This window comes from Chiloscyllium punctatum, chromosome 49, assembly GCF_047496795.1.
Source record: "Chiloscyllium punctatum isolate Juve2018m chromosome 49, sChiPun1.3, whole genome shotgun sequence".
Lineage (NCBI taxonomy): Eukaryota > Metazoa > Chordata > Chondrichthyes > Orectolobiformes > Hemiscylliidae > Chiloscyllium > Chiloscyllium punctatum.
The window spans coordinates 6,330,131-6,356,882 of NC_092787.1; the positions used below are offsets into that span (position 1 = coordinate 6,330,131).

Sequence of the window (26,752 nt, forward strand, 5' to 3'; positions counted from 1 at the left end):
GTATTTCAGATGCAATTGGCTTGAAGCAAACACGTAATTCTTACACTTTACACAATACAAACTGAAGAAAGAAGAATTTGAATAATCTAATCCTATTGGAAAACATAATAGAATAGATTATTTCAATACAGTACCATTCCATAAACACACCCTTAGCGAGGGCAAATTCAGTAAAACAAATTGTCTCACATGCAATACTAGCAGTAGGAAGCGAACCCAAACTTTTAGCTGAAACAGAGAGAGGAATAACAGCTTCTACATCCAGCTCAAAGACTCCAGCAACTGCTTAAAGTTAAATTATAATCCTAGTTCTGTGTGAGTTTGATTCCACCCCTTTATTCTGCTTCTATTGTTCCAACTTTAAAAAAAAACAAATGAAACTAGCTATTGTCAGAGCAACTTGGCTCTAAGTTTATATTTTGCTTTAAAGAAAATGACAAAATAATCCTTCTTAAAGGCGCATCTTGTAACAGGACTGAGACCATACCCCTAACTGATGAGTGACCAGATCCCTGACTGAACTCTGCATACTCCCTGACCAACAAATTGCTACTTCTTGTGCAGATTGCACTGGACCTCCAGAATGCCCTCTGCTGGCAGCTATCTGACTGTGCCCGAGCTCCTGGACTGATACCAGGAGCTGCCCTTGGACTTACTGTGTTGGGATCCCGAGTGAAAGGTGTTTCCTTTGAGGTGACTGAGAACTAGCCCCTTAGACTTTGAGACATGGCCTTTTGGTTGATACCAGTGCTGACACATGGTGAAGGTGTGTGATTGATATAACATAGTGATGTTGACAAACAGCAACCTGCCCATTCCCTTGACTACTCACTGCCTGTGAGCGTGATGATCTGCTTGACTTTGTATCTGCACTGAAAGGCAATTCAAACAGACGCTGAAACACTGTGAGCATTTAAGCTCTTGCTGAGGGGGCAAACTACAAAAATGCAAAATAAGGACTGTGTTGGCATCAAAGTGGACGCTGAGTGAGTTAACACTCAGAACAATTGAGCAGCCCTGAGATGCAGCCTGGTCCACTCCAGGAGTGTGGCCATCCCTGTACACAGCATCCTGACAGCAGCATCACAGAACCACCTCAGATTTATACAGCATTTTCAATAAAACATCCCAAGAAGCTTCACAGGAGCATTATAAAGCAAAGTGTGAGGCTCTATAAGGAGATATTATGGCAAATAACTAAAGCCTTTGTCAAGATGGTAGGTTTTAAGAAACACCTTAAAGGGGAAAACAAAGTTTAGAGACAGTGAGGGAATTCTATAACTCTTGATCAATTTCCATACAGGGGTCAGTGTAATCTTGTTTGAGCCTGACTCTAACCTTGTGAAGCCTCAAGAGACATTTTACTGTGTTAAGTAAAAATAAATTCTTGCTGTGATCTACAAATTGGCTGCTGTATCTGCTTACATAGTGACTGCACTTGTTTAAAAAAAGTTGGCCCTGCTTGTGAACAACTTTAGAATGTCCAGATATGAGAAACATTCTATTACTTCAAGTCCTTTGTTCTTCATTGTGTACATTCCATTGATGGGAAGAGACAGTGCTCATTCATTTGTCATTTGCATTGTGTGATGATTATTGCTTACTGACTCCCCTCCCCCACCATCTGTCAACCATTCATTTGTATTCTGTGGGGAGGTTTAAATTTCCTTTCAAACTGGAAATTTGAAACTCAAGAGGCAGATCATTTGCAGACTGACCTCACCCCTACACACCACTTTTCCTTCAAGCTCTAGTTTAGTGCACCACCAGCAAGGTGCTGTCTATTCACACTATAATGCTGTACACACTGGTTGTTGCAATGGTTAAGGATATTCTTCCAACTGCCAATGGTATTAGAAAATTGCATATTTGAAGTAAATTGTAAATGTGGAAACATGAGACAAAGGAATCTTGGAAAATGAACATCTAAAATCTTGGCAAGTTTCCAATCCAGAATTTCCTCATTGCCATGACATTATAAGATTTCACAAAGGTGATGGCATCAGTTCTGTGAATACCAGCTAGGGTCACGTTCGGGATATACAACTTGTAATAATCAAATTGAAAACTATACCACCTCCATAATATCAAATATAAACTACTTGTTGCAGAAACTGAGAAGGGTTCTTAAAGATGAGTTTAAAGCTCCACATACCAATGGTTGTCCAATTGTTATCGTAAAGAGGGATTGGGATATTTACAAGAAAAATGCACAATATTTCAGAAATATTAAATTATTGAAAATAATGCAAAGATTTAGAAAACAGAAACTTGGTTCACCTCAAATACCTCTATTCATGCTAACATAGTACTCCAACACTTTTAAGCCTGGAGATGGCTGGATGGCTGGTTTGCAAAGCAGAGTGATGCTAACAGTATGGGTCCAATTCCTACATTGGCTGAGGTTACCATAAGGACTCTCCTCAACCTCTCCCTTTGCCTGAAATGTAGTGACCCTTAGGTTAAACCACAACTAGTTGTTTCTCCCCAATAAGAAAGCAGTTTATGGTGACTTTACCTTATTATCTGTTTTATATTTCTGGTTATTTTACTCTCATATTCTAATTTCAATTCCATTACTCTTTGCTGGTTTCTAAAGTTTTTCCAACCCTTTGACCTACCACTGATCCTTGCATCACCGTATATAGAGTCATAAAGATGTACAGCACAGAAACAGACCCTTTGGTCCAACCCGTCCACGTGGACCAGATATCCCAACCCAATTTAGTCCCATTTGCCAGCACCTGGCCCATATCCCTCCAAACCCTTCCTATTCATATACCTATCCAATGCCTTTTAAATGTTGCAATTGTACCAGCCTCCACCATTTCCTCTTGCAGCTCATTCCATACATGTACCACCCTCTGTGTGAAACAGATACCTCTTAGGTCTCTTTTATATTTTTCCCCTCACACCTTAAACCTATGTCCCTTAGTTCGAGACTCCCCCATCTCAGGGAAAAAAGACTTTGCCTATTTATCCTATCCATGCCCCTCAAGAAGGTCACCCCTCAGCCTCCGACGCTCCAGGGAAAACAGCCCCAGCCCTATTCAACCTCTCCATATAGCTCAAATCCTCCAACTCTGGCAACATCCTTGTAAATCTTTTCTGAATCCTTTCAGATTTCACAACATCTTTCCGATAAAAAGGAGACCAGGATTGCATGCAAGATTCCAACAGTGGCCTAACCTATGGCCTGTACAGCCGCAACATGACCTCCTAACTCCTGTACTCAATACTCTGACCAATAAAGCATACCAAATGCCTTCTCCACTATCCTATCTACCTGCGACTCCACTTTCAAGGAGCTATGAACCTGCACTCCAAGGTCTCTTTGTTTCACAACACTCCCTAGGACCTTACCATTAAGGGTATAAGTCCTGCTAAGATTTGCTTTCCCAAAATGCAGCACCTCACATTTATCTAAATTAAACTCCATCTGCCACTTCTCAGCCTATTGGCCCATCTGATCAAGATCCTGTTGTAATCTGAGATAATCTTCTTCGCTGTCCACTATACTTCCAATTTTGGTGTCATCTGCAAACTTACTAACTATACCGGTTATGTTCACATCCAAATCGTTTATATAAATGATGAAAAGTAGTGGACACAGCACTGATCCTTGTGGCACTCACTGGGCATAGGTCTCCAGTCTGAAAAACAACCCTCCACCACCACCCTCTGTCTTCTTTCTTTGAGTCAGTTCTGAATCCCTGTATTCCGTGAGATCTAACCTTGCTAATCAGTCTCCCATGGGGAATCTTGTCAAATGCCTAACTGAATTCCATATAGATCACGTCCACCATTCTGTCCTCATCAATCATCTTTGTTACTTTTTCAAAAAACTCAATCAAGATTGTGAGACATTATTTCCTACTTACAAAGCCATGTTGACAATCCCGAATCAGTCCTTGCCTTTCCAAATACATGTATATCCTGTCCCTCGGGATTCCCTCCAACAGCCTGCCCATCACTGATGTCAGGTTCACTGGTCTATAGTTCCCTGCCTTGTCCTTACCATCTTTCATAAACAGTGGCACCGCGTTAGCCAACCTAGAGTCTTCCAGCACCTCACCTGTGACTATCGATAATACAAATATCTCAGCAAGAGGCCCAGCAATCACTGCTCTAGCTTCCCACAGAGTTCTTGGGTACACCTGATCAGGTCCTGGGGATTTATCCACTCATGCGTTTCAAGACATCCAGCACTTCCTCCGCTGTAATATGAACATTTTTCAAGATGTCACCATCTATTTCCCTACATTCTAGATCTTCTATGTCCTTTTCCACAGTAAATACTGATGCAAAATACGCGTTTAGTATCTCCCCCATCTCCTGTGCTCCACACAAAGGCTGCCTTGCTGATCTTAGAGGGGCCTTATTCTCTCCCTAGTTACCCATCTGTCCTTAATGTATTTGTAAAAACCCTTTGGATTCTCCTTAACTCTATTTGCCAAAGCTATCTCATGTCCCCTTTTTACCCTCCTGATTTCCCTCTTAAGTATACTCCTACTGCCTTTATACTCTTCTAAGGATTCACTTGATCTCTCCTGTCTATACCTACTTCCTTCTTTTTCTTATCGAAAACCTCAATTTCTTTAGTCATTCAGCATTCCCAATACCTAACAGCCTTTCCTTTCACCCTAACAGGAATATACTTTCTCTGGACTCTCGTTATCTCATATTTGAAAACCTCCCATCTTCCAGCTGTCCCTTTACCTGCAAACATCTGTGCCCAATCAGCTTTTGAAAGTTCTTGCATAATACCTTTTGGATCTGGTCTATCCTTTTCCATCACTATTTTAAATCTAATAGAATTATGGTCACTGGCCCCAAAGTGCTTCCCCATTGACACCTCAGTCATCTGCCCTGCCTTATTTCCCAAGAGTAGGTCAAGTTCTACACCTTCTCTAGTAGGTACATCCACATACTGAATCAGAAAAGTTTCTCGTACACACTTAACACTATGGCAGTTCTAGTCTATGTTTGGAAAGTTAAAATCCCCTACCATACCCACCCTATTATTCTTACAGATAACTGAGATCTCCTTACAAATTTGTTTCTCAATTTCCCTCTATTAGGGGGTCTATAATACAATCCCAATAATGTGATCATCCCTTTCTTATTTCTCAGTTCCACCCAAAAAACGTCCCTGATATATTTCAGTCTTTTCTTTCAGTCTTATTCCATTCTTATCCTCAACTATCCATTGCTCAGGAGGTTGTGTTGCATACAGTAGGATTTTTCTCAATGGAAGAAGCTTTTGCTGAAGGTTATGCATAACTTCTTAAATGTCTACCACCACTTACCTACTGTCTTACCATTTGACCTATTTTCTCAATTGACATTAGCCAAGTGTTCAGGCATGAGCTTCAGACCCAGCTTCCCATCTCAGATTGAATGTGAAATTCTATCATGTTGCAATCACTACTCCCCACACCACCCTATGCCATGGTATTTACACATTTGAAGGTATAAAATAGCCTGTTTCTTGGTTGATTCTGTGATATATTATTCTAAAAATATGACATAAATACACTCGCTGAATTCTCAAGACTGCCTTTGCCAATTTCATTTGCACAATATGAATGTTAAAATAAACCACAGATATTACGGTACTTTTCTTTCAAGCCCCTATTATTTTTTGATTAATGCTCTGTCATCCCCAGTGTTATAAACTACTGACACCATTGACATGCAATATTTTATTTATTTATTCAGTACAAGTGCTGCATAATAGACCTCCAAACTTTAATGATATGGCAAAAGCAATCTTTAATCAGCTTATAGAGAGGGCTAGTACAGAGACAATAACAGTGACTGTTCAAAGGTTATAGACTTAGAATGTTAATTACTCATAAGGTGAGATGCACTTTACAACAAAAATAGTAGCAATTTTTACAAATATATTCTGTGTTGTGGAAAGTAACAACTTGGGAGTATATGTTCAGAGACAACATCTCCGTTATAACACTGCACATAAAATTAATAGAACTCTAGGCTTATTTCAAGGTGCACAAAAGCCAAGATGAATTGGTGAATCAATATAAAACCTGAGTCGAAGCATTGTGCTTTTCCAAGCTGGAAACAATAAAAATATCAAGGCTGCAGAGAAGGCATAGTGTAGATTTATTAAGACTTTAGCTGGTATGAGGAAAGTTGAAGGAAGACTTGAAACACATGGCCTTATTTTCATTAGAACAGTGGTGGTTACAAGTGATATCACAGAAAGTGTGTGTGACATTTGGAGAGGTTGGCACATGGTGGAATAAAAGACTGCTTCCAGTAGCTGAATGCATAAATATGAAAGGCCGCAGCGAGGAGATAAAATACAAGGAATAGAGAAGGAGAATAAATGCATCTTTTCCTACCATCTTCAGTTTCCACCTGTACTATGAGATAGCATATTGTGATTAAATATTTGACTTTTTAAAGTATTTATATTAAATTAGCATATTAAATGAGGACTCAGGAGACTTATTTATCAATTTTGATTTAGTGAAATCACTTTAAATGAAGTATATGACCCAGAAAACACATTGCAGATCATAGAGAAGAATACTAAACTAAGGGAAGTTTTGTATTCATTATCGAAAACATAAAACATTAAACTGTATCCTGGACAGGGTATTTAGTTAACTATTTTACCCATTCTTTTCAGAATTACATCAAATCACCTCTTAGCAAAGGTGGCATGTAAATTGTAGATCAGAATAAATCTCATATTATGTGCAGATTGATAATTCAACAGCTAAGTCCTGATGAAGGGCTTTTGCCCGAAACGTTGATTTCGCTGCTCGTTGAATGCTGCCTGAACTGCTGTGCTCTTCCAGCACCACTAATCCAGTATTTGGTTTTCAGCATCTGCAGTCATTGTTTTTACCTAGCTAAGTAGGCAGCCCTACTGTCGCATACTATGGAGGTTTGTTATGTCTAACTCTCCAAGTAAGCATAAATGATCTCATAGCACTGTTTGAAGGGCAGCAGGGGAACATTTAGCATCCTGGTTAACACTTACACCTGAACTAACACTATCAAAAATAACTCTCTCAATATGGGCTGTCAATTGTTATTTTGGTTAAATTTGATGTGAATGACTACACTTTCACAAAGGAGGTAATTGGCTGTGAAACAAGTTAGCATATTCTGAAGCTGTTGCAGCATTATATACACAACAGCATATTTTTTTCCTCTTTAATTCAGAAGTCCTATTCTTAAATCAATGCAGCTTTTCAAATCAAAGCTGGAATAGGGGACTGAGTTGGATGATCAGCCATGATCATATTGAATGGTGAAGCAGGCTCGAAGGGCTGAATGGCCTACTCCTGACTTTTTTTTGACAAGAGCTATACATTTTCTTCATATATATATCTTCATATGAAAAATCTTAACTTGTGAAAGACTTCTTTTTATTGGTTTTACGAAGTCTAAAACTTCACTCAAAACATAAATAACATCATGTCAGCTGCAAGAGTCAATTGTTCCTGGTCAGTGCATTGCATAGTGATTTATCCATAACAGAAGAATGTGAAGGGTTAAGGGGAGAAGTTGAGTGAGTGGTAATGGGTAAGTTACTCCTCTGGATGGCCAGCTCAGACTTGGCAAGTGGAGTAGTCTCCTACTCTGCTGCAACTATTCTGTCATTTTTCAATCAATGTGGACAGAAGACTTCTTGGTCTGTACCCAAAATGTAATGCAGGCTAATAAATCTGTAAAGCACAATGACTTAGCCAACTTCTCTTGCCTAGGCACTGCAGGACTCAGCAGGGAGAGAAGAGGCATCGATCCTGGTAATTCGTCCTTTTCTACAAGCAGAGAAGGCGGCCACAATAGTTTAAGAAATTCAGGGGCCAATTATTCAACCTTGTAAACTTGAAAACTGCATACTTTTAACATTTGCTGTTGCTTCATTAAATAATTGGCTTGTTCATAATATTTTTGATTTTTAAAAATCAATTAAAAATGTACTTTGCAGAACATGAAAGCTATTTTGTATCATTTTTCTGAATGTTATGGATTGTGGCTGTTTTTATGAAAGTCTTAAGTAACTGACAATTAAAATTCTTGTCAGGATTTATAACTCATGAATGATTTATTATAGAGATGGCAAGTCTTTACTTGTAGATAACAAGAGAAATTTAAGTAGAATAACGTCATTCCTTTTGAGGTCTGCAATTAGCAATATGATTCCTTTGAAAAACCCGCTTTGATGTATTCGCAGCAGGTGACCACTAACCAGAGACTTAAATCTAAAATTTCATTTTAAATTTAATGCAATTCCACCTCTTTGGTTTTGTAACACTGTTCTGTTGCCTGCAATTGAAAGTTTAAACAGACTCCTTGCAGAAAATCACATTAATTTTTTTCTTTGACATTAATGGTACAATCTAATTTATTTTGAAACTGGTGGCATGGTGAACAGTAAAGAAGGTTATCCAAGACTACAAAGGGATCTTGATCTATTGGGCCAATGGGCTGAGGAATGGAATATAGAGTTTAATTTGGATAAATGTGAGATATTGCATTGTGGTAAAATGATCAAGGGCAATATTTATAGTTAATGGTAGGGCCCTGAGGAAGTATTGTTAAACAAAAACCTAATTCTCAGATACCTAACCTCAGATACCTAATTCTTTGGAGTTGCATCACAGGTAGACACTATGGTTAAGAAGGTGTTTAGCATAGATTTAGATTACTTACAGTGTGGAAACAGGCCCTTCGGCCCAACAAGTCCACACCGCCCCGCCGAAGCGTAACCCACCCATACCCCTACATCTACATCTACCCCTTATCTAACACTACGGGCAATTTAGCATGGTCAATTCACCTGACCTGCACATCTTTGGAGTGTGGGAGGAAACCGGAGCACCCGGAGGAAACCCACGCAGACACAGGGAGAACGTGCAAACTCCACACAGTCAGTCGCCTGAGTCGGGAATTGAACCCGGGTCTCTGGCGCTGCGAGGCAGCAGTGCTAACCACTGTGCCACCGTGCCGCCCATCATTGCCTTCATTGCTCAGGCCACTGAATACAGCCAGTTTTTCTATAAGACTTTGGTTGTGGTCTTGTGCAACCCTGTATTATGGAAAGATCATGCTTTAAAAACAGCACTTAGCGTTGGGGCTGTAATCGTGTTACAGCCAACACATGGTTTAAAAATTTGTGCTGTAGAAACAGTGTCCCCAATTTGTCATCGCGTTACAGCAAATTCGCATTGACAAAATGTGCATTACAACAGAACAACCTGTATAGGGTTGTTGAGATTGTACAAGACATTGGTGAGGTCACTTTTGGAGTATGTGTACAGTTCTAATAACCTGGCTAAAGGAAAGAGATGATTAAATTGAAGAGGTTTCAGAAGAAATTTATAAGGATGTTACCAGGACTGGAGGGTTTGAGTTATAAGGAGAGGCTGCAAAGGCTTGGACATTTTACACGGGAGCTTGAGGGGGTAGAGAGGTGACCTTACAGAGATTTATAAAATCATGAGAGGCATAGATAAGGCGCCTCGCAAAAGGTCTTTGCCCCAGGGTAGGGGAGTTCCAAACTACGGGGCATATTTTTAATGTGAGAGGAGAAAGGTTTAAAAAGGTACCTGAGGGGCAACTTTTTCACACTGAGGGTAGTTTGTATGTGGAATGAAGTGCCAGAGGAAGTGATAAATGCAGGTGCAGTTAAAACAGTTAAAATAAATTTGGATAGGTACATGAATAGGAAAGATTTACAGGGATATGAATTGAATTGAACTGAACTAAGTTTATTGACACGTGGGTACAGTGCAACGTTTACAAGGTGCCAATTTCAGTACAGAGGTAGCCAGGTACAGAATGTTAGGCACAAAACAGAAAAAAAAGAAAAAGTTAGAAGGTTAAACATTACAGCCCTTCTAAATAAAATGTGGAAAAGCAAAGAAACAGTTAACACTTCAACACCACAGTCCGTAAATGCCTGGCCATTGCTGGAATCACTCTCCCTATAAAGGGCTCAACCTCCCCCACTTCAGGCCTGACTGCCAACCTGGGCTGTTTGCTTCTGCTCTCTCCTCCGCCGCGATGCCACCGACTGCCAGAGTTTGGCCCAGGAATATCAGCGACCTCATGGCCAAACCCAGCTGCCATCTCCATTACCGAGTGCCCTCCAGAAGGTAAGTCAGGAAAAGGAAAAAAGTAAAAACAATGAGAAAAGAAAGAAAGAATTGGTCAGAGTGGACGCGCTTCAGCTCAGGAGCCCGCTTCCGCTGCATTCTTAAAGGGGTCTTTGCATCCACCATCTGGGCCAATCGCAGGCAAGGGGGACTAGTTTACTTTGGGAAACCTGGTTCAGCATGGATGAATTGGACGATAGGGTTTGATTCCATTCTGTACGAATAGGACTCTTTCCTCGGCCACGGCATGTTATAATTGCTGATCAGTTTAATCATACACTTGACAAACAACAATGCGCCATGTGACATTATAACAATAATTTATAATTAATGTTCCCAAGTTAATGTTTGTAACGATTGACAAAATGTTTCTGTTAGTCCATTCGCAGCTTCTTCAATCAACAAATTTGAGAGTGAAGATAAAAGTATCTGATATGTATTATAATATGGCACAAATCATTAACTTCTTCACACTGTGACTACCTCTGCTCAGTGTTATTTTACTTTGAACCTTTGCAAATCTACATGTATCTCATATTATTCTCTGATCAGACTTTGGGGTAATGTAAATGGCTTTTAATCAATATGAAGCAGGACTTTTGCTAGAGGCAATATAAGTCATACAAATTTCAGATTTGAAGTTAATCACTTGTAACAAGATAAAGTCACCATAGTCCTATGAGAACTACAGGGTTACTTTTCATTAAAGCATGGTGGTGGTTTAATCTGAGGGTCACCACATCTCAGGAGCAGGGAAGAGATCGAGAAGGACAACCCTTCACAGTAACCTCAACTAATGTGGGAATTGAACACACACTCTGCATTGCAAACCAGCTGTTCAGCCAACTGAGCTAACTGAATAACTTAATGGATTGGATCAATACTATAATCCTTCATCTGATTCTGAACAACTATATGATAATAACAACTATCTGATTCCATTACTACAGAGAGGGGATCTGATTGAGATGTTAACCAATGAGGGTCTTTGTTAAAGTAAATGAAAAAAATTGCCACATTTCAATTTACAAATAAAAACCATAAACTAAGTTTATAGTCAATGGGAGAAATTCCTTTCTAAAAATAGGGATTCAGTAATTGTAGCGATACAGGAGAAGTGACAATTCGTAACACCATTAGTATATTAGAATGAATACAATATAATAAAGAAAATGGAGAACATAGTGGGAACAAGAAACTTCACAAGTAAATATTTATCAAAAATAAGTATATATGATATTATCTAAAATGTTATAGGAAAGGCTTTTTTTGGTCCCTATCTCAAAATAAAGCTAGAGATAAAGAAAATAATCAGCAATCCATTATTACTGTAGCACTGAAATTGGATTACTTTCAAAGTAAGGTCAATAGTTTCACAGCAGTGCCAGAAATTTTAAACATGGGTTGGTGTGGATCACATTTATGCAAACTATGCAGGGTTCAACCTGGATGAATTCAACAGGTGTCACTTTGGCCTACCTGTGGAGGAGTTTGTAGCATTGGGATTCGGTCCTTAAAGTCTCTCTTTTTGGTCTAGCCTCCCTAACGTTTTGCATTGCTGAGTATTAGACTTCCATGAAGCACACTGGGAGCTTGAATTAATAAAGATATTCTACAAAAGTAAGAAAATGCTACTTTCTTACTAATCAGAAATCCAGAAGTATGGTTACGTTTTTTTTGCAGACTTGATACTTGTGTAATTAAGCAAGTAGCTTTGAGAAGATTGCAGCCAATAAACAAAATCATAGGATCTGACCAGGTTTATTCCACTTTTTCTAAAATTGTTTTAGATATAGGGAGATGTTTTCCAGTATTGTTAGACCCAGTAAGTGTCAGCCTTCAATTTTGTGACCTGGTGGTTTGCACTGTACTAGTTGCTTATTGCAGTTTATACTAAATTTTGCTGTAGAGGATGAAATTAAGATGAGAAAGTGCATGAACTTATTGGCCTTTGTCTTCTCTGGGTCCTCTTCTCAAGTAACTAACCATTTTGCTTCTCTTCTAATCCATCTCCTAACAGACTCCAGAGATGTCTGCTAGTTCACTATCAATATCGGCTATCTTAATCTCTCGCTTGTGAGTGATCTTGCAGCAAAGGCTTGGAAAACTCAAGAAATCATGACCCAGTGGCCAGTTTACCACATTTGTCTTTGGGCATGCAGCTGTCATCCATCCAACGAATATGCCAAGCCAGCACAGATGTTATTGCTTTAGTAATAATGTGTGCTGATGGGAGTTCCTGGAGCTCTGAGTTGGTAACCTTGACTTAGCCAGAAATGCACTGCACATTCCTGAGACTGCACAAACCAAACAATTCAGCCTCTCTCTTGCCTAGCTTAAGTCATCCAGGTCTCACTACTGTAAAATAATACATGAGGACACAGGCTTTGTGACATGCAGTTTGGTGTCCTCAGGCAGGCTGCTGCTTTCCATACATTTATTCTGCTTGATGTAACAGTAACAGCTCTTTCAGAAGATTATTATTTAGCCTTTTCTCATCATAAACACCCGATCTACAATAATTTGTGCGCAGTTAATTTCTCAACATGTTCCAGAAAACTACATCAAACACATTCCACAAATTCTTTCTGCACAGAACTGGTGTTCATTAGATTTATCCAGTTTACAGGTAGATTGAAGCCATCCATAATTATTGCATTCCCCGAGCATATCAAATTTCCTCATTTATACTCTGCCCTGCAACACCACTACCACTTGGTAACCTGTTAACAACTCTCACCAACATGTCCTGCCCTTGCCATTTCTTAGCTCCACCCAAATATTCTACATTGTGTTTTAAACGTATTTCAAAAGTTATTTCATTGTTACATTCCTGCATTGGTCAATGTCAAATATCTCTAACTTACAGGGCATCTTTCATTGATAAAGACGACCCTACAAACTCAGGCAATGCAATCAGTTTAAATGTAAAATTTGCTGATTATTTCAAAATTGGAACACAAACAAAAAGTTGAGAAAACCATGTACACATTCAGAAGAATTTAATCTGTGGAAAGAAAAAAGTTGCAGATTCAATTTAATGCATACAAATGTAAAGGAATAACATCTACAAAAGAGTGCTGGGAAATATATATTCACAACGGTTGTGCAAAAGGAGATTTCAGATCACTGATGCACAGTACACCATGCCCTGTTCGTGTTCCAAAAGGAAGTTAAAGTGTTGGGTTGAATTAACAGATACTTTTAACGAGGCAATTTTTAAAAACCCCAGTTTACTTTTTAAATACCATGCCTAATGGTGCCCTTTAGTTTAGCAAGGATAACAAGATATTGAGAAAGAACAATGAAGGATTAGAAGACTTTCAGCAGTAAATCAGGACTGAGCTAAGAAAAGCAGTTGTATAATCAAGGACATCCATGCCATGAGAAGATCAAAGGGAATATGAATAGAAAGGTTGCAAGAATACAAAGCATTCAGTAAATTCAAAATGATTATTAATTACCAATCCAGAATAAGGAAAATCAGGAGTCATCAATGTAACTTTATTAAAAGGGCTGGTCAGCATATGGAACAGTGACAACAGGTTGAAAGGAAATTTAATCAGTTCACAAACAAGAGTTTTGGCATTTTGAGATATTCAATGTTCTTGGCCAAATCAAGGGCACAGGGGCTGCTTGTATATGCAAAGTAACAAAAAAATAATTAATTGGTTTACAAAAATCTGCAAATTGATATGATCAAATTAGATGATGACTGCGAAATATTAATAAAAATGTCCAGAATAAACTTTGCTCCTACTTTTCAAAGGTGGAATTATTTGCAAATGGGCAAAAGGTCAACACTTTCAGACTTGGTTCATCTCCTCTTACCTGAAGAAGCAGAGTATCGGAGTAACATCAAAACGGAGTTAGAAAAGCATTTCACACTGTTATGCGACAGCGGCAACATGCAAAGTGTTTTCAACTAATAGGGATGCTGTCATTGACTCAAAAAAAACAATTTGCCCAACTGAGCAACTTTGCACTTGAAGTGTGGCACCAATACGTTGCCAGGTATGTAGGTCGCACCCATGAATGATCAAATGTTTCTCTGGCTGTTTATAATACAGTACAGGCTGTAATCAATCAGTCCTGATTTGCAAAACTACACAATTGGGTAACATTTGTGGAATAATCCTGTGGGCATTAATAGCTACAGTAACAACCAAGTTAGGAGAATCAATTGAGCTTCCAATATGACTCATATTTATTAGAACGACATATTTTGTACGCAAGAACTGGTTCTCTACAAACAAAAGGAAGATGTTCAAGCCTTCCAAGTTTTCTTTTCAATTACCTGGAAACGTCCACTACTTTCTCCATTCCTCAGCATGAGTTGACTTGTCAAAGAATCAGTGCCGTTTTCCTTATGGTCACACAAATTGTTGCAATCAGCTGAAATTTGGTATTCTTGTATTTGTCCTAATGCATGTACAAAAAGCTTCAGCAATACTCAAGTTCTGCATTAGCAAGTGACTGTTAGTGTGATGATTCTCCAATAAGAGTTCGAGAAAAAATTTATAGTAGAATTGAGTGTATCATTCAGAAATATGATGGTCCTGCGACAGTCACATTTTGCACATGCGTGCTTTCATTTAATTCACATTTCATATAAATTTGGTTGCCTGAACATTTAAAAAAAACTAGTTCCAGTGAAACCAAAGATGAGCAATAGTATGAAGAGTATCATGATGTCCATGCAGTGTTCATTCACAATTTCTACTTGAATATTTTTCTCAGTTTTCTTTTGAAATATTATTTATCACTGTCATTGCAAAGATTTGCATAAGGGGACATGCAGTGATCTAGTCGATTTCTTGTTTTGGATATACAAACTAGTATTGGATCGGTGTGAGTTGAACTAATCAATTAATTACATTGTCCCTTCCTCCACTCACAAATAGAAAACCACAAGCACACCCTTTCCTTATTCTAGCATTACATGGCATAAGTTGCTATGCAACATACATTTCTTGAAATAGAGAAAGATGGTCAGCACAAATGAGTTTAATAGTGTATGATTTTCCAAACACATTTGAATCTTTCTATTTTTTGATCATTTGCTTTTTGGGACAGAAGACAGCGTTGAATGCATGGCTCCAAGCTCCCCATATTGATGCTTCAGTGCCAGTAACTCATTTTTCGAAGATGACCAGAAGGTAGATTAAAATAATATTTTAGCATTCTTTCATAGTATTCAACAAGTTACATATAGTGGTATTTAATTAGTCATTTTATAACACTGAAATTATTCAAAATAACATGCTCAATAAAGACAACAAATGTTTGAATTTGTGCAATGGTTTTAGTGGATCTTAATGAAGTTATGGAACTTCTATACAAAGAGCATTTTTTCAGAATGATGTAAATAGAGTTAATTGTTCGGTGAAATTTCCATTCACGTGCAAAAATCTAGCATTTCAACACTGAAGATGGTTCATTTAAGAGTATTCAGTAAGGGGCAATGACCATGAAGCTACTTTTACTTCTCAATTTGTTCAAAAATACTCAACACAATTTTAAATAGTGATATTTTATTTTACAAAATGCAAGTACTGGCTGTGTTGCACAGTTATTTGTGACAAAAATTGCATACAACAAAAAAATATACACTATATATAATTTATGTTCATTATTAAACTGGTTATTGCCTTTCTTCTTTCCATACACACTTCCGTAAACATTTAACAACACATAAATAAGCTTTTACCTCAAAGTAGTTTGAGCCTTCGTTACTTATAAGTATATACATTTCCAATCAAGACTAATTTTTCTCTGTAGCTTTCACCTAGATGAACATACTTACATATTGTTATATATTTCATGGTGTATATCCACCAATAGTCTCAAAAGGTAAGCTTTGAGGCTTCAAAAGTACTTTCTGTAAATTAAATTCATAAACAAATGGAAAGCTAAATAATTGATTACATCAAGGTAATTATCTTGGAAGAGTTTGGTAATTTTACTGCCCTGATTTGTGCATTTGAAAATTCAATCTACATCTTGGTAGGGATTTAGAAAGTCCAGATCTACAACCAGCATTTCAAATCCCTTCATTACCCTGAGAGAAGTATTGCTGAATTAGAATTGTGCTTTAGCTTACAACTGAGAAATATTCAATTATAACAAATTATTGCATAAACTGTAGATTAAGGTGACTGGGCATAGTTTCAAAGCACATTCAAAAACATGGCTGATGGTATTCAAACAAGGCTATAAGAAGCCATTTGCCAACATGAAGTATGTTAGGTTATTCTTTTAATATAACACAGATGCATTTATATAAAAGTTGGAACAACAGTGAAGAACAATTAATGTATTAACATAATAAGAATACCAGATGAAACATTTCTTCCATGCTTGCCTTTTACAATAAGGGCATTAAACATAAATTGCACAATAAAATGATTTGGAAATCTGGAAGGAAAAAACCCAGTAGACTATGGTTGAAAAAGGATACATCTTATCCAAGCTTTTTGTCTTGTACTCATCAGATTCAAAGAAATACCAAAGTAATACAAAAACATTGATACACGGTGACATTACTACTGGTGTTCATCTACCAACCAATCAGCACTCTCTTCTCAGCCAGCCACAGTTTTCATTGATACTTCTTGGAAATTGTCCTGATGAGTGTACAGTAAAGCTTCAACAAATGTATATTTTTCAACAATACTCGAATTGTATTCTACCAACAACTAGACACCTCAACTGCTACATATCCTACTTTCTTCAACAGAAGATCTACCTCTGTGGGCAAGCTTGACTCTGCCACTGGTGAAGAAGCATTCCATTACAATAAAATGGAAGAATGGCAGACAAGTATAGCATGAAAGAGAGTACAGACTAGGAGTGAAACACAAGACATTTCAAACAATTGTCTAACAATTTACTGCTGGATCCACAAAAACGGATTCTCAGACAGTTACATTTGCATCATTCCACAGAATAGTTCTGGTTCATTGCTGTGGTACCATATTGACAGAATTGACACGTAGTTTTTTTTAATAAAAGGGGTGTCACTGGCTAAGCTAGCATTTATTGCTTATCTCTAAATGCCCCGTTAAGAGCCAATCATATTGGGTAGGTCTAGAGTCATACATTGGCCATGCCAGGTAAGGACAACAGATTTCATTACCTAAAGGACGTACGACAATTGACAGTGATTTCGTGGTTGCCACTAAATTAGTTTTAAAAACTCCAAATGTTTAAAATTAATTCAAATTTCAATATTCGCCATAATGGGATTAGAACTCATTTGCCTATAACATTAGCCTGGGTTTCTGGATTGCTAGTCAAGTTTACTCTAGAATATATGCTGTAGCAACGTAGTATTATCATCTGCTGTAGATTGCAATGAATTATGGGCACAGTCCAAAACCTTAAACAATGTGGAATTTCATGCAGCCAATGTGCAGATTTTGACTGCTCCAATCTTAGTCTATTTGGAAGTGCTAACTTATATTGAGAAAACTAATTTTGACTCAGTTCCAACCTATTCTGGTCTTCAAAGCAGAGTATAGTTAGAATACACATAATAAATGAAAGAATAACAATTTAAGTATGGCAACATCTTGACTGGCATGAAGATTAACATGCAGTTGAGAACACTTATGTTGGAACAGACAAAATGAATAATGAAAAACTAAATTTCTAACATGACATAATTGATGTCAAATATAGACGATAAATGAAACATGACACCAATTATATTTCAGAACAGTTTAACCAGTTTAAACATTGGAAAAACCAGTTCTCAACAAGTACAGACACACAGCCATCCCTATTTTCAGGCAAAAAGATGTTCTTAAATTTACACAGATTTATGGTAATTATCCAGAACAACGATAGAAACAGTCCAGTCATGGTACAGCTCAAAACAAACTGTCTGACTTGATAGACCTATGCTAGTTTACCATTATTGAGAATATATCTATGGACTAAAAACCTGAAAAATAATTTTCATGTTAGTGCTATTGAACAAGCTGCTTATGGAGATAAGGAGCCTTGAGAGCATTATCTATTACTTTTCATAACAAATTTTGCACTGTTGCCACAACACATTAATTTGAAGTTAACGTATTCATAAGTTTTCAAAATTAGTTGGCCTAACATTGGAAATACTATACAATCCTTTTGAATAAAAAAGATGCAAGTTTGCTAATAGATAACATGGCAGATTTCATTTTGTCTTTCCAAGTCTAGAAAATAAACAATAATCTCAAAGCACAATTACTGGAGTAAGTAGGGAAACTAGATGATTCATGGTCAGTGAGGTTTCCCAGAAGAAAGGTTCTCACAAGAAGCTTTGCACCAGCCATGACAAATACAGTTATAGCAATTTGTCCAACTATATAAATCACAGAAAGATTGCATGGTGACATTCCGAATCAACTTTGCCATGTACCTTCAAACTGCTTACAACAAAACCCCTTGCCTTGGAAGATCAACTCAAAACACGTTTCTGCAGATACAATGGGAAACCCAAGTACAATGCTTGGAACAATATCATACCAAAATTGCTTCCTCTGCATTCTCCTTTAAGTCTGCAACATTTCTTCAATATTGTTGGATAAGTATCCTCTAATTTTCCTATGTAACACATTCTATCTTCACCTTCTTGGGACAGTAGGGAAGGACTAATTACACAGCAAGATCTTTTGCATAAAAGTGTTATTCTAGAACTTGCAGATGTCTTGCTATATGAATAACCATCTCATATAGCATGGGAGAGGCACAGTATCAAGCTCAATCTTGATGAATAAAAGTTTTATCCTGTCTATTTGGAAAGTCATCATTTGTGTCCAATGAATGCTTTACCACTTCCCAGGCTGCAACACTTGAACAGCTGTTATACTGAGCTGCCAGAGGAAGTGGTGGAGGCTGGTACAATTGCAACATTTAAGAGGAATTTGGATGGGTAAATGAATAGGAAGGGTTTGGAGGGATATGGACCGGGTGCTAGCAGGTGGGACTAGGTTGGTTTGGGATATCTGTTCGGCATGAATGGGTTGGACCGAAGGATCTGTTTCCATGCTGTACATCTCTACGACTCTAGAATCAAAAGTTTCTTCACTTCTGGGTGAAGAGAAGAATCCTTTGAGGTCACTTAATCACTCAAATAATCTTTGACGCCTCATTTCAATAGACACAAAGTGTTTAGCCTGCAGATGCATCAATTACATGTCAAAAGCCCCAGGAATCTTTGGAATCTACATTCCCAGCAAATTACGCTCATTAGGGAGGCTCAGGAAAAATCTAAGGGGGTAGTTCACATTTGAGTGCCTCTTGAAGCTCTTTAAATGTGCATTCTGTCAGCTACTCCCCTCTCTCCACCCATTTTCACCTCAATGAATTTCTCACTTTGTAACGGGAGCAACATGTAAAAATCATGCAGTCAGCAGAAACAATGGAACATTTCATCATTTTCAATGGCTTGAGCTGCAAAGAGATGAGTCAAAAATGAAGTAGCCCTTCAAAAAAACTGTCTTGATAGGTACTTTTTCCTTTAGGATGCCAGTTAAATCAGTGGTTTTAAAACTGGGGTTTGTAGAGACTTTTAGGGATTAGGTAATAAAAATAAAAAGAAAAGATGGAAGCTGGCTGGGGAAGGGGGCACTTATTCTGCGTAGATTAACAGTAGTGTTTGTGTGTTTCACACGTATAGCTGGTAAATTGTCCCAGCTCAATGCTCCAGAATAGTCTCTCTTTGTGGTGATGGGTACTTTGCTTGCCATGGTTTCAGCAGTGAATTTCACACTGACTGGTGAGAGGGGAATGGAGCCAGCTGCTGCTTGAAACAAGAGTTCATTCAAATTGTATTCATCCTCTGAGCAAGTGCAATTATAACGCTACCTAGCCTGAGCATTTCCACACTTTGTTTAGCTTAACTCTTGTATGTGTGGAAAACTGTCAATTTGATTTGCTTACTCTTCCACCAAGTTTAATATTGTAAATTCCTTGAATTATTAAGTAATACTGAGAAACAGCTGGTTGGCACAGGTCCATAAAGTATTTCAAGAATGTCATTTTCAAGTTTGTACTTTAAGAGATTTGAAAAAAAAATGAAATTTGTATGCTTAGGATTTTAAAAAAATTAAAATAATACTATTTTGAGCATGGTTAAATATCTAGAGTGAAACTGCTGTTAATACTGACTTAGATAATAACTTTGTATTGATGTACTGTTGCTTACAAATGACATACATACCTAAGCTTTAAGCACATTAGACACACTTCAATTGGCATAAGGTTAGTGGACTTGCATTAATCTTTTAACTCATCTGGCTTTGAACATTCAAATTACTCGAAGTAATTACTTATTTTATTTAGAGTTAGTAAAATACTCCTCCAATCAAATCTGATGAGTACTATATAGTATGACAATTTTGAGTTAAAGTCTTCCCAGTTATTAATCAATTACTTTAAAAGGGCCCTTCTGCCTTGTATGTGTAGTGAACATCAATTTAATCCAAATGCCAATAAGGTTAGTGCGAATGTTTCCACCAAAGATCCGTTAAAGCTTAGTGAAGTTTGATACATTAGAACATGCATTACAATCAGAATTAGCATGACTGCAGAACCCAGAGACTAATCAGCCTCCTGACTAATTCTGGAAGAACTGCAGAATGATGGTTGCTCTATAGAATTCTCCTGGGTTCGATTAGAACCATTGGTACAACTGCAAAACTAAGATCATCTACAGGATTTATTTACAATAAGTGGTTTGCTTTTGCCATTTTGATGAATCATGAGATGTTTGTTGCAAGGCAAAATGATCAGTGTCATCAAAGGGATAGAAAGCAAAATTCCTGTCAAGATTTAGAACCAGAAGCTTGCATTAACTGAAGGGAATATCAGCAGAAAGAAATTAGGTTGCCTAAAACAACCTTGCTGAGAAAATATTGAGATGCAAGCAATAATGTGACACAGCAGACATGTTGTCTGCAAATTCAAAATTAACTTTCAAAAAGGATTGTCAAATAACTATTATCAATCCACACGAAAAGTGATAAAATGCAAAAGTGGTCTTTGCTGGAGGTCTTTTCTGAGACCAAATGGAAAACGTTTTAAATAGCAATGAGACCTTATGAGCACTGAAGTGAAGATAATCTAAAGTAACACAATGGCACATGTCCTTTTAATGACTTTTGCAGCATAGATAAACCATTTCCAACTTTCAGGTGATGCATTCATTGAGAACTTATTTACTTTTCAAAACATACATGCAATAATTTTTCACTTGTGGGATATCATTGCTGATGTTACTTGCTTAGGTATGGCTTTAGCATCAATTTCATCAGCAAAAAGTGAAGCAGCTTATAATTAACTTGAATACTGCAGACATAAGCAGGGTTCAATCAAAACCAGACACAATGAAGTTCTTAAAAACAAAGATTCTGAATTGTTATAATTCCATGAATCGGAACGTACAAGCCAAAACGTTATTTATTTCTGAAACTAAAGTTAAATTGAACTAAAGCAAGTTACTAAATGGAGATAAGGCAAGTTCCCAGTTTTTAAAGATTAATGTACATCAAAGCACATGTTTTCAGATGGCTATTATAGTGATTGATATTTCCAAAGGCATTTATTGTTCCAACGGTTTAAAAGAAGTGTAGTAAAAATTATAGCTCTCTATATACCGAAAATGTTAATGAATGCACATTTCAAGTACTGGCCATTGTTTCATTATTACTTCCAAACGTTGGATACATGAATAAATAATAATTCATCAGCCATGCTATAGAAAATGTCAATTATTGATTAAAATTGGTCTGTCCCTTATTGTGCTGAACTTACTACTCTTTCCCAGATACTTTTGATCAGATTTCAAGTATCTTATTGCAGGTAAAGCTCATAGCATTGTTCAGCTTTCACATTGTTGCCTGTATTAAACAATGACTTTAAACAGTGCCCAGCCACCATAAATTTAGAAAATTATTTTACAATTTTTTTTAAACCCTGTATTAATAAATCAAGGAAAACACCAAGTCACTAGCATTTAAATAAATCCATAATAGGCAATGCTCACTACTTTGTAAATAAAGGATTGATTCAGTGTTACTCTTATATTGCACAATACTTAAGACTTATAATCTGGTGGTTTTACCATGTGTTATGACATTTCATTTCAAAATTTCACTGTTGAACCCATTCAGTAAATGGCTAGCAGCAGAGTTGACAAAGCAAGTCAAATTCACAATACTTTTACTTAAGTACAAAAACAAATACATGTAATAATTTCAAATGCAAATTCTAATGAAACAGCAGAGGATTAATTTATATTAAAATGGAGGAATAGTGAAAGCGAATCAACTTTATTATACAGTTCAAATTTCTAATCGGAATCATTAATAAACAATGCTCATGATTTTGGTTTAAACATTTAAACTCTAAATTTAAAGTAAGCTACTTCCAATGACTGTTATTCGTGCAAGGGCTGGATAGAGATATGACCTTGAAACAGTCTGCCTTTGTTTCCTAGCCCACAGCTGAACTAACACAAAAATAAGTTTTCAAGTCTCACAACCTGATGGTTCTAGAAGTCAGAGTCGAAATCCTGAGGACCCAAGTGAATAATAAAAGGTGCGATGGCCCGAGGCTGGTAATAGGGATTGTCAATGAAAAAACCACCTACAGTAAGGAACAAAGCAGAGAAGCAAAACTGCACATTAATTATCATTGCAGTGAAGCTATTTCATGAGCATTTATATTTCTCTGCTCCTTTAGCTGTATGTGGAATTTTCATTGCAAAAGGGGCAATCTTAGTCAAAGGTATTAAAATTCTAAAACACACATTTCCTACTTTGATATCATATTGTTCATTTTCAATAAAGCAGAGAAATGTAAAATTTGCAACAACCTGGGTTTTAGACACTGTGGTTAGACACTTGGAATAAACAAGACAAGATACATGAAAAAAAAACACAGCCATCATTTTGGAAGATGTACAACTGCTTGTTTATAGATCTTATGGAACACAAGTGAAATGGTCAACTTGTCAAAGCAATGAGTAGCAATATTCCTAACATTATCCTAGAGACATCCAAACAAACCTTTCTATGCAATGAAAACAAAGCAGGACAACAAATTGCATGCATGCTCAAAACTCAGCTTTGCAAAGAACTAAAAGTATAAGCGTTTATGCAATTTAGGGCAGTTTTGCGAAGCTGTAAAAATTTAAAAACAAGAATAGTTTCTCTTTTCAATTTTTTTTTGCTGATTACAGTCAACTGCAGTAAGTGGTCTTCTTTTGGAATAATATTTCTGAATTTGTTCTTTAGGCATGATTAGAAAACAGAGAATTTGCCCATATAATTATAGGAAATATTCCCAAATAAAAAATGTTATACACAGCTTAAAGCAGCTTTTCATATTTAGCCTTTAAATCTGCCACTTGGGTTCTGAAACATTACAACTAAAAAATTCATTCATTTAATGTATGTAACTTAGGGATGAGTGTGGCTGAAGACACATGATGTGAAAATAAAGAGGGATTTTTAAGACAGGGAATCAGACTTATATAGTCTGTTGTGAAATGGAAAAGTTCCTAGTTCACTTCAAATGGGTGGAATAGCTAGTTTTCACATACGGAGATATATTAGTGTTCCTTTTGTTTAACCTCAAATACAGTCAAGAATATGGACCGTTGCATCAAACCATCAATGTGATCTCAGCATTTTAGCACTCGAGTATGTACCACAGGATGAAGTCCTTACGAAAAACATAATTTGACATTGCTGGATTATTTACATGCAGAGCAAAGGACTACTACAGCAGTTCTTCATAGTCTTTTTCCAAGGTGACTCCATTTTAACTCACCACCACCTTCTCAAGGGTATGTAGAATGGTTAAAAGAATGGTTTCACTACTATCACTCTCATTCCACAGACATACTTAAAATTAACGTGACCCCAACAAATACGAAGCATCACAGTGACATTTGGTATACAAGTATCAATGTTTGCATATTTATAGATCAATTTAATTGCATATATAAAATGAAAATGTGTTCCTAAAGAACTAAAATGTTATTTTATCTACTACTTTAGACTTCAGCTGAACTCTTTGCATTCCATGGTGACAGAAGGCTCGGAGAAGCACTATGCGTACACTTAATGAACTCTTCTGCCCTTCCATTCAAATATCCTCCTCACAATAACTCAGAAATCCCTCTTTCCAAATACCCTCTCACTCATTCCCTCCCTCTACACCCTTCATACATACTCTCCCTTCACACTCACAAAACCCTTTCCTCCCTCTCTGCTCAGATGCACTCAACTCATCCACCCCCTCTTCCCCATCCTCTCACCCACCTGGATTTCTGCACTTTGCCCAGACTCATTGCTGCTCTTGCCTCTGCTGTCACTGGGCAGCTGTCACTTTGATCTGCACTGTGGGGAAGGGTGAGCTGGGGGTATGAGATTGGGTTCTGGGGTTCAGAACCAAGTGGGCTGGGAAACATTACCTCTTCCATCACTGAGCAATTGTCGAGTGCCTACAAAGGCTGAGACAGAGGTGATAAAAAAACAATGACTGCTGCCAAGGACAGAATGGGGCTAAAACCACAGCCAGCCAGAACCCTTTTTCGGGCTCAAGATTGGAGCCTGAAGCAGAGTAGCAGGCATGACTGCATTGGGAGCAAGTCCATAGGCAATGAAGCCTCATACTGGTTGAGAAGATCTACCTGCCTTATACCAGTTGTTGTCATTTGCACAGCAGAAGTGGCATCAGGAAGATGGCCAAGTGCAGGGATGTACTTTGGAGGTTGCACAATGGAGCAGCCTCCTACATCACCTAAGCACACGAAAAGGAAGATATCAGGGTGGTAATTTAATTACTTGGGAGTCAAAGCCAGTCCAGTTTAAAGACAAAAGGCGATGAGTAACAGCGCCCCCAGTCAGATGGAGGCAAGAAATAAAAGAATGGAACTCTGTGATCCAAAAAACAGGAGTTCCACAAAATGGCAAAAAATTTCTGATTCCTAGGTGTTAAAAATAAGGACATGCAAAATCCTTAATTACGTGGAATGGATCTGCTTGCCATTTGTTTCAGAGTCAAAAACCCAAAGCTATATTTACTAGTTAATACACAAATCATTCCACTAGAACTGTGAACCCATAAAGTACTTTTGGAATACTTTCTATATGCTGGTTTTAGACACAAGCAAGATTCAACAATAACTGTTATTGGTTGGGGACTGTTCAAGAACTTTTCACTTTTCTAATGTCAAAAGGAATAACCCAATGATAACAAAAATGTTAACAATCCAGATCTGAGTTTTATTTTTCATCAGATGTATTTAGAAAATCCAAATCTGAGTGGTGCAAAGAGAGGAGCGAATACGAAATAGATTTTATATTGCCTCCGTTGAGAGTTTGACTAACATCAATTAGTCTCTGATTTTGCCTTCCTGTCTTTTGGTTTAGCACTACTTGGCTAAGATTAATCACTGTACCTAGTGACTCTGCAATCAATGTTCCATAATTGAAATGCCAACATAATATCACCAGGCTACCTTAATCCTGCTTCTTCTTGCTTGGGTTTGCAAAGCATCAATTGAAGCCTACGATGATATTTTACTAATAATTATGTCTTGATGTGCCCAGCATTGCATTCAGCATGAATTCAGTTTTAACACCGTTTATATATAAAGAACGAACCATGGTTACAGTGAAAGGCACCTTAATATTCAAAAAAAAGATCCATTTATAATAATGGATAAATACCACAAATTTCAAAGCCATAGTAATGTTGACAATAGCATTATCTGTTTAAACTTTCCAAATACCTAGGGCCTACTACTACTATTGGGTGTTCTCTAAATTGAAGGGTTTTGCAGGAGCTAGAATTAATTAGATGGCTTGCCTACTTGGATCATTCATTTACATTCTTGGTTATCAGATGTACTACCTTATTTTGTATCCATTTGTATTAAATGTGCAATAAATTATATACAGTGAATAATTAAGTTAACTGACATATTTAGGTTTTTGATCTACTAACAAATATTTTCTACAGACATCACTCTTTAGGTCAACTTATAAACGTCAATAAACAGTCACATTTCTTATAAATTCAATGTCAATACTTCTTTCTTGACAGACAAGAGTTCACACCAGTCTTTCAAGTAGAGGAATTGTTTAGTTAGGTTTGGAAAGAAAACTTTTAAAAGCCTTCAAAACTTCAGAGGAATTTAGAAAAAGTAAATGGTGACTGATAACAATGCTTAAGTTTAGGACCATTTTTAAAAAAAGCAGTCCAGTTAAATGATAACCAACTATTTTCTAGAGTCCATGTGCATTGTGTTTGGCATTTTTATGTGCTAATTAGATGATTTTCTTGAAATTAAAATTAAATAAATAAATAAATAATCTAAAATTACTGCTGTTGCTCTAGTTGGCCTGATGTTGAAATAATAAAATATTTTCAGTAATCTGTATGCAATTGGTGTGGTTTTCACTTTTGTAATCTGCCCACAATTCTGGATTAGATGTCCAACAAGAAAAAAATGGGGAATTTCTCCTCAAACTCCATGGGAATTATTGTTTTACAAAAATCAATTTGCCAGGAAAAGCTATGAACTTGTTGATAGAAATCAGTAT

General features: G+C 37.1%; 1 protein-coding gene across 5 annotated transcripts in view; it reads right to left on the reverse strand.

Annotated features, from left to right (window-relative positions):
- Positions 1–9,737: 9,737 nt before the first annotated feature.
- The window catches only part of strbp (spermatid perinuclear RNA binding protein), a 198,107-nt gene continuing 181,092 nt past the window's right edge, over positions 9,738–26,752 (reverse strand). For all 5 annotated transcript variants that reach the window (XM_072566329.1, XM_072566326.1, XM_072566323.1 and 2 more), the window contains one exon: positions 9,738–22,781. In XM_072566329.1, the coding sequence (XP_072422430.1) occupies positions 22,687–22,781 (95 nt within the window). In that variant the 3' untranslated portion in view covers positions 9,738–22,686. The remainder of the gene's footprint in view (positions 22,782–26,752) is intronic.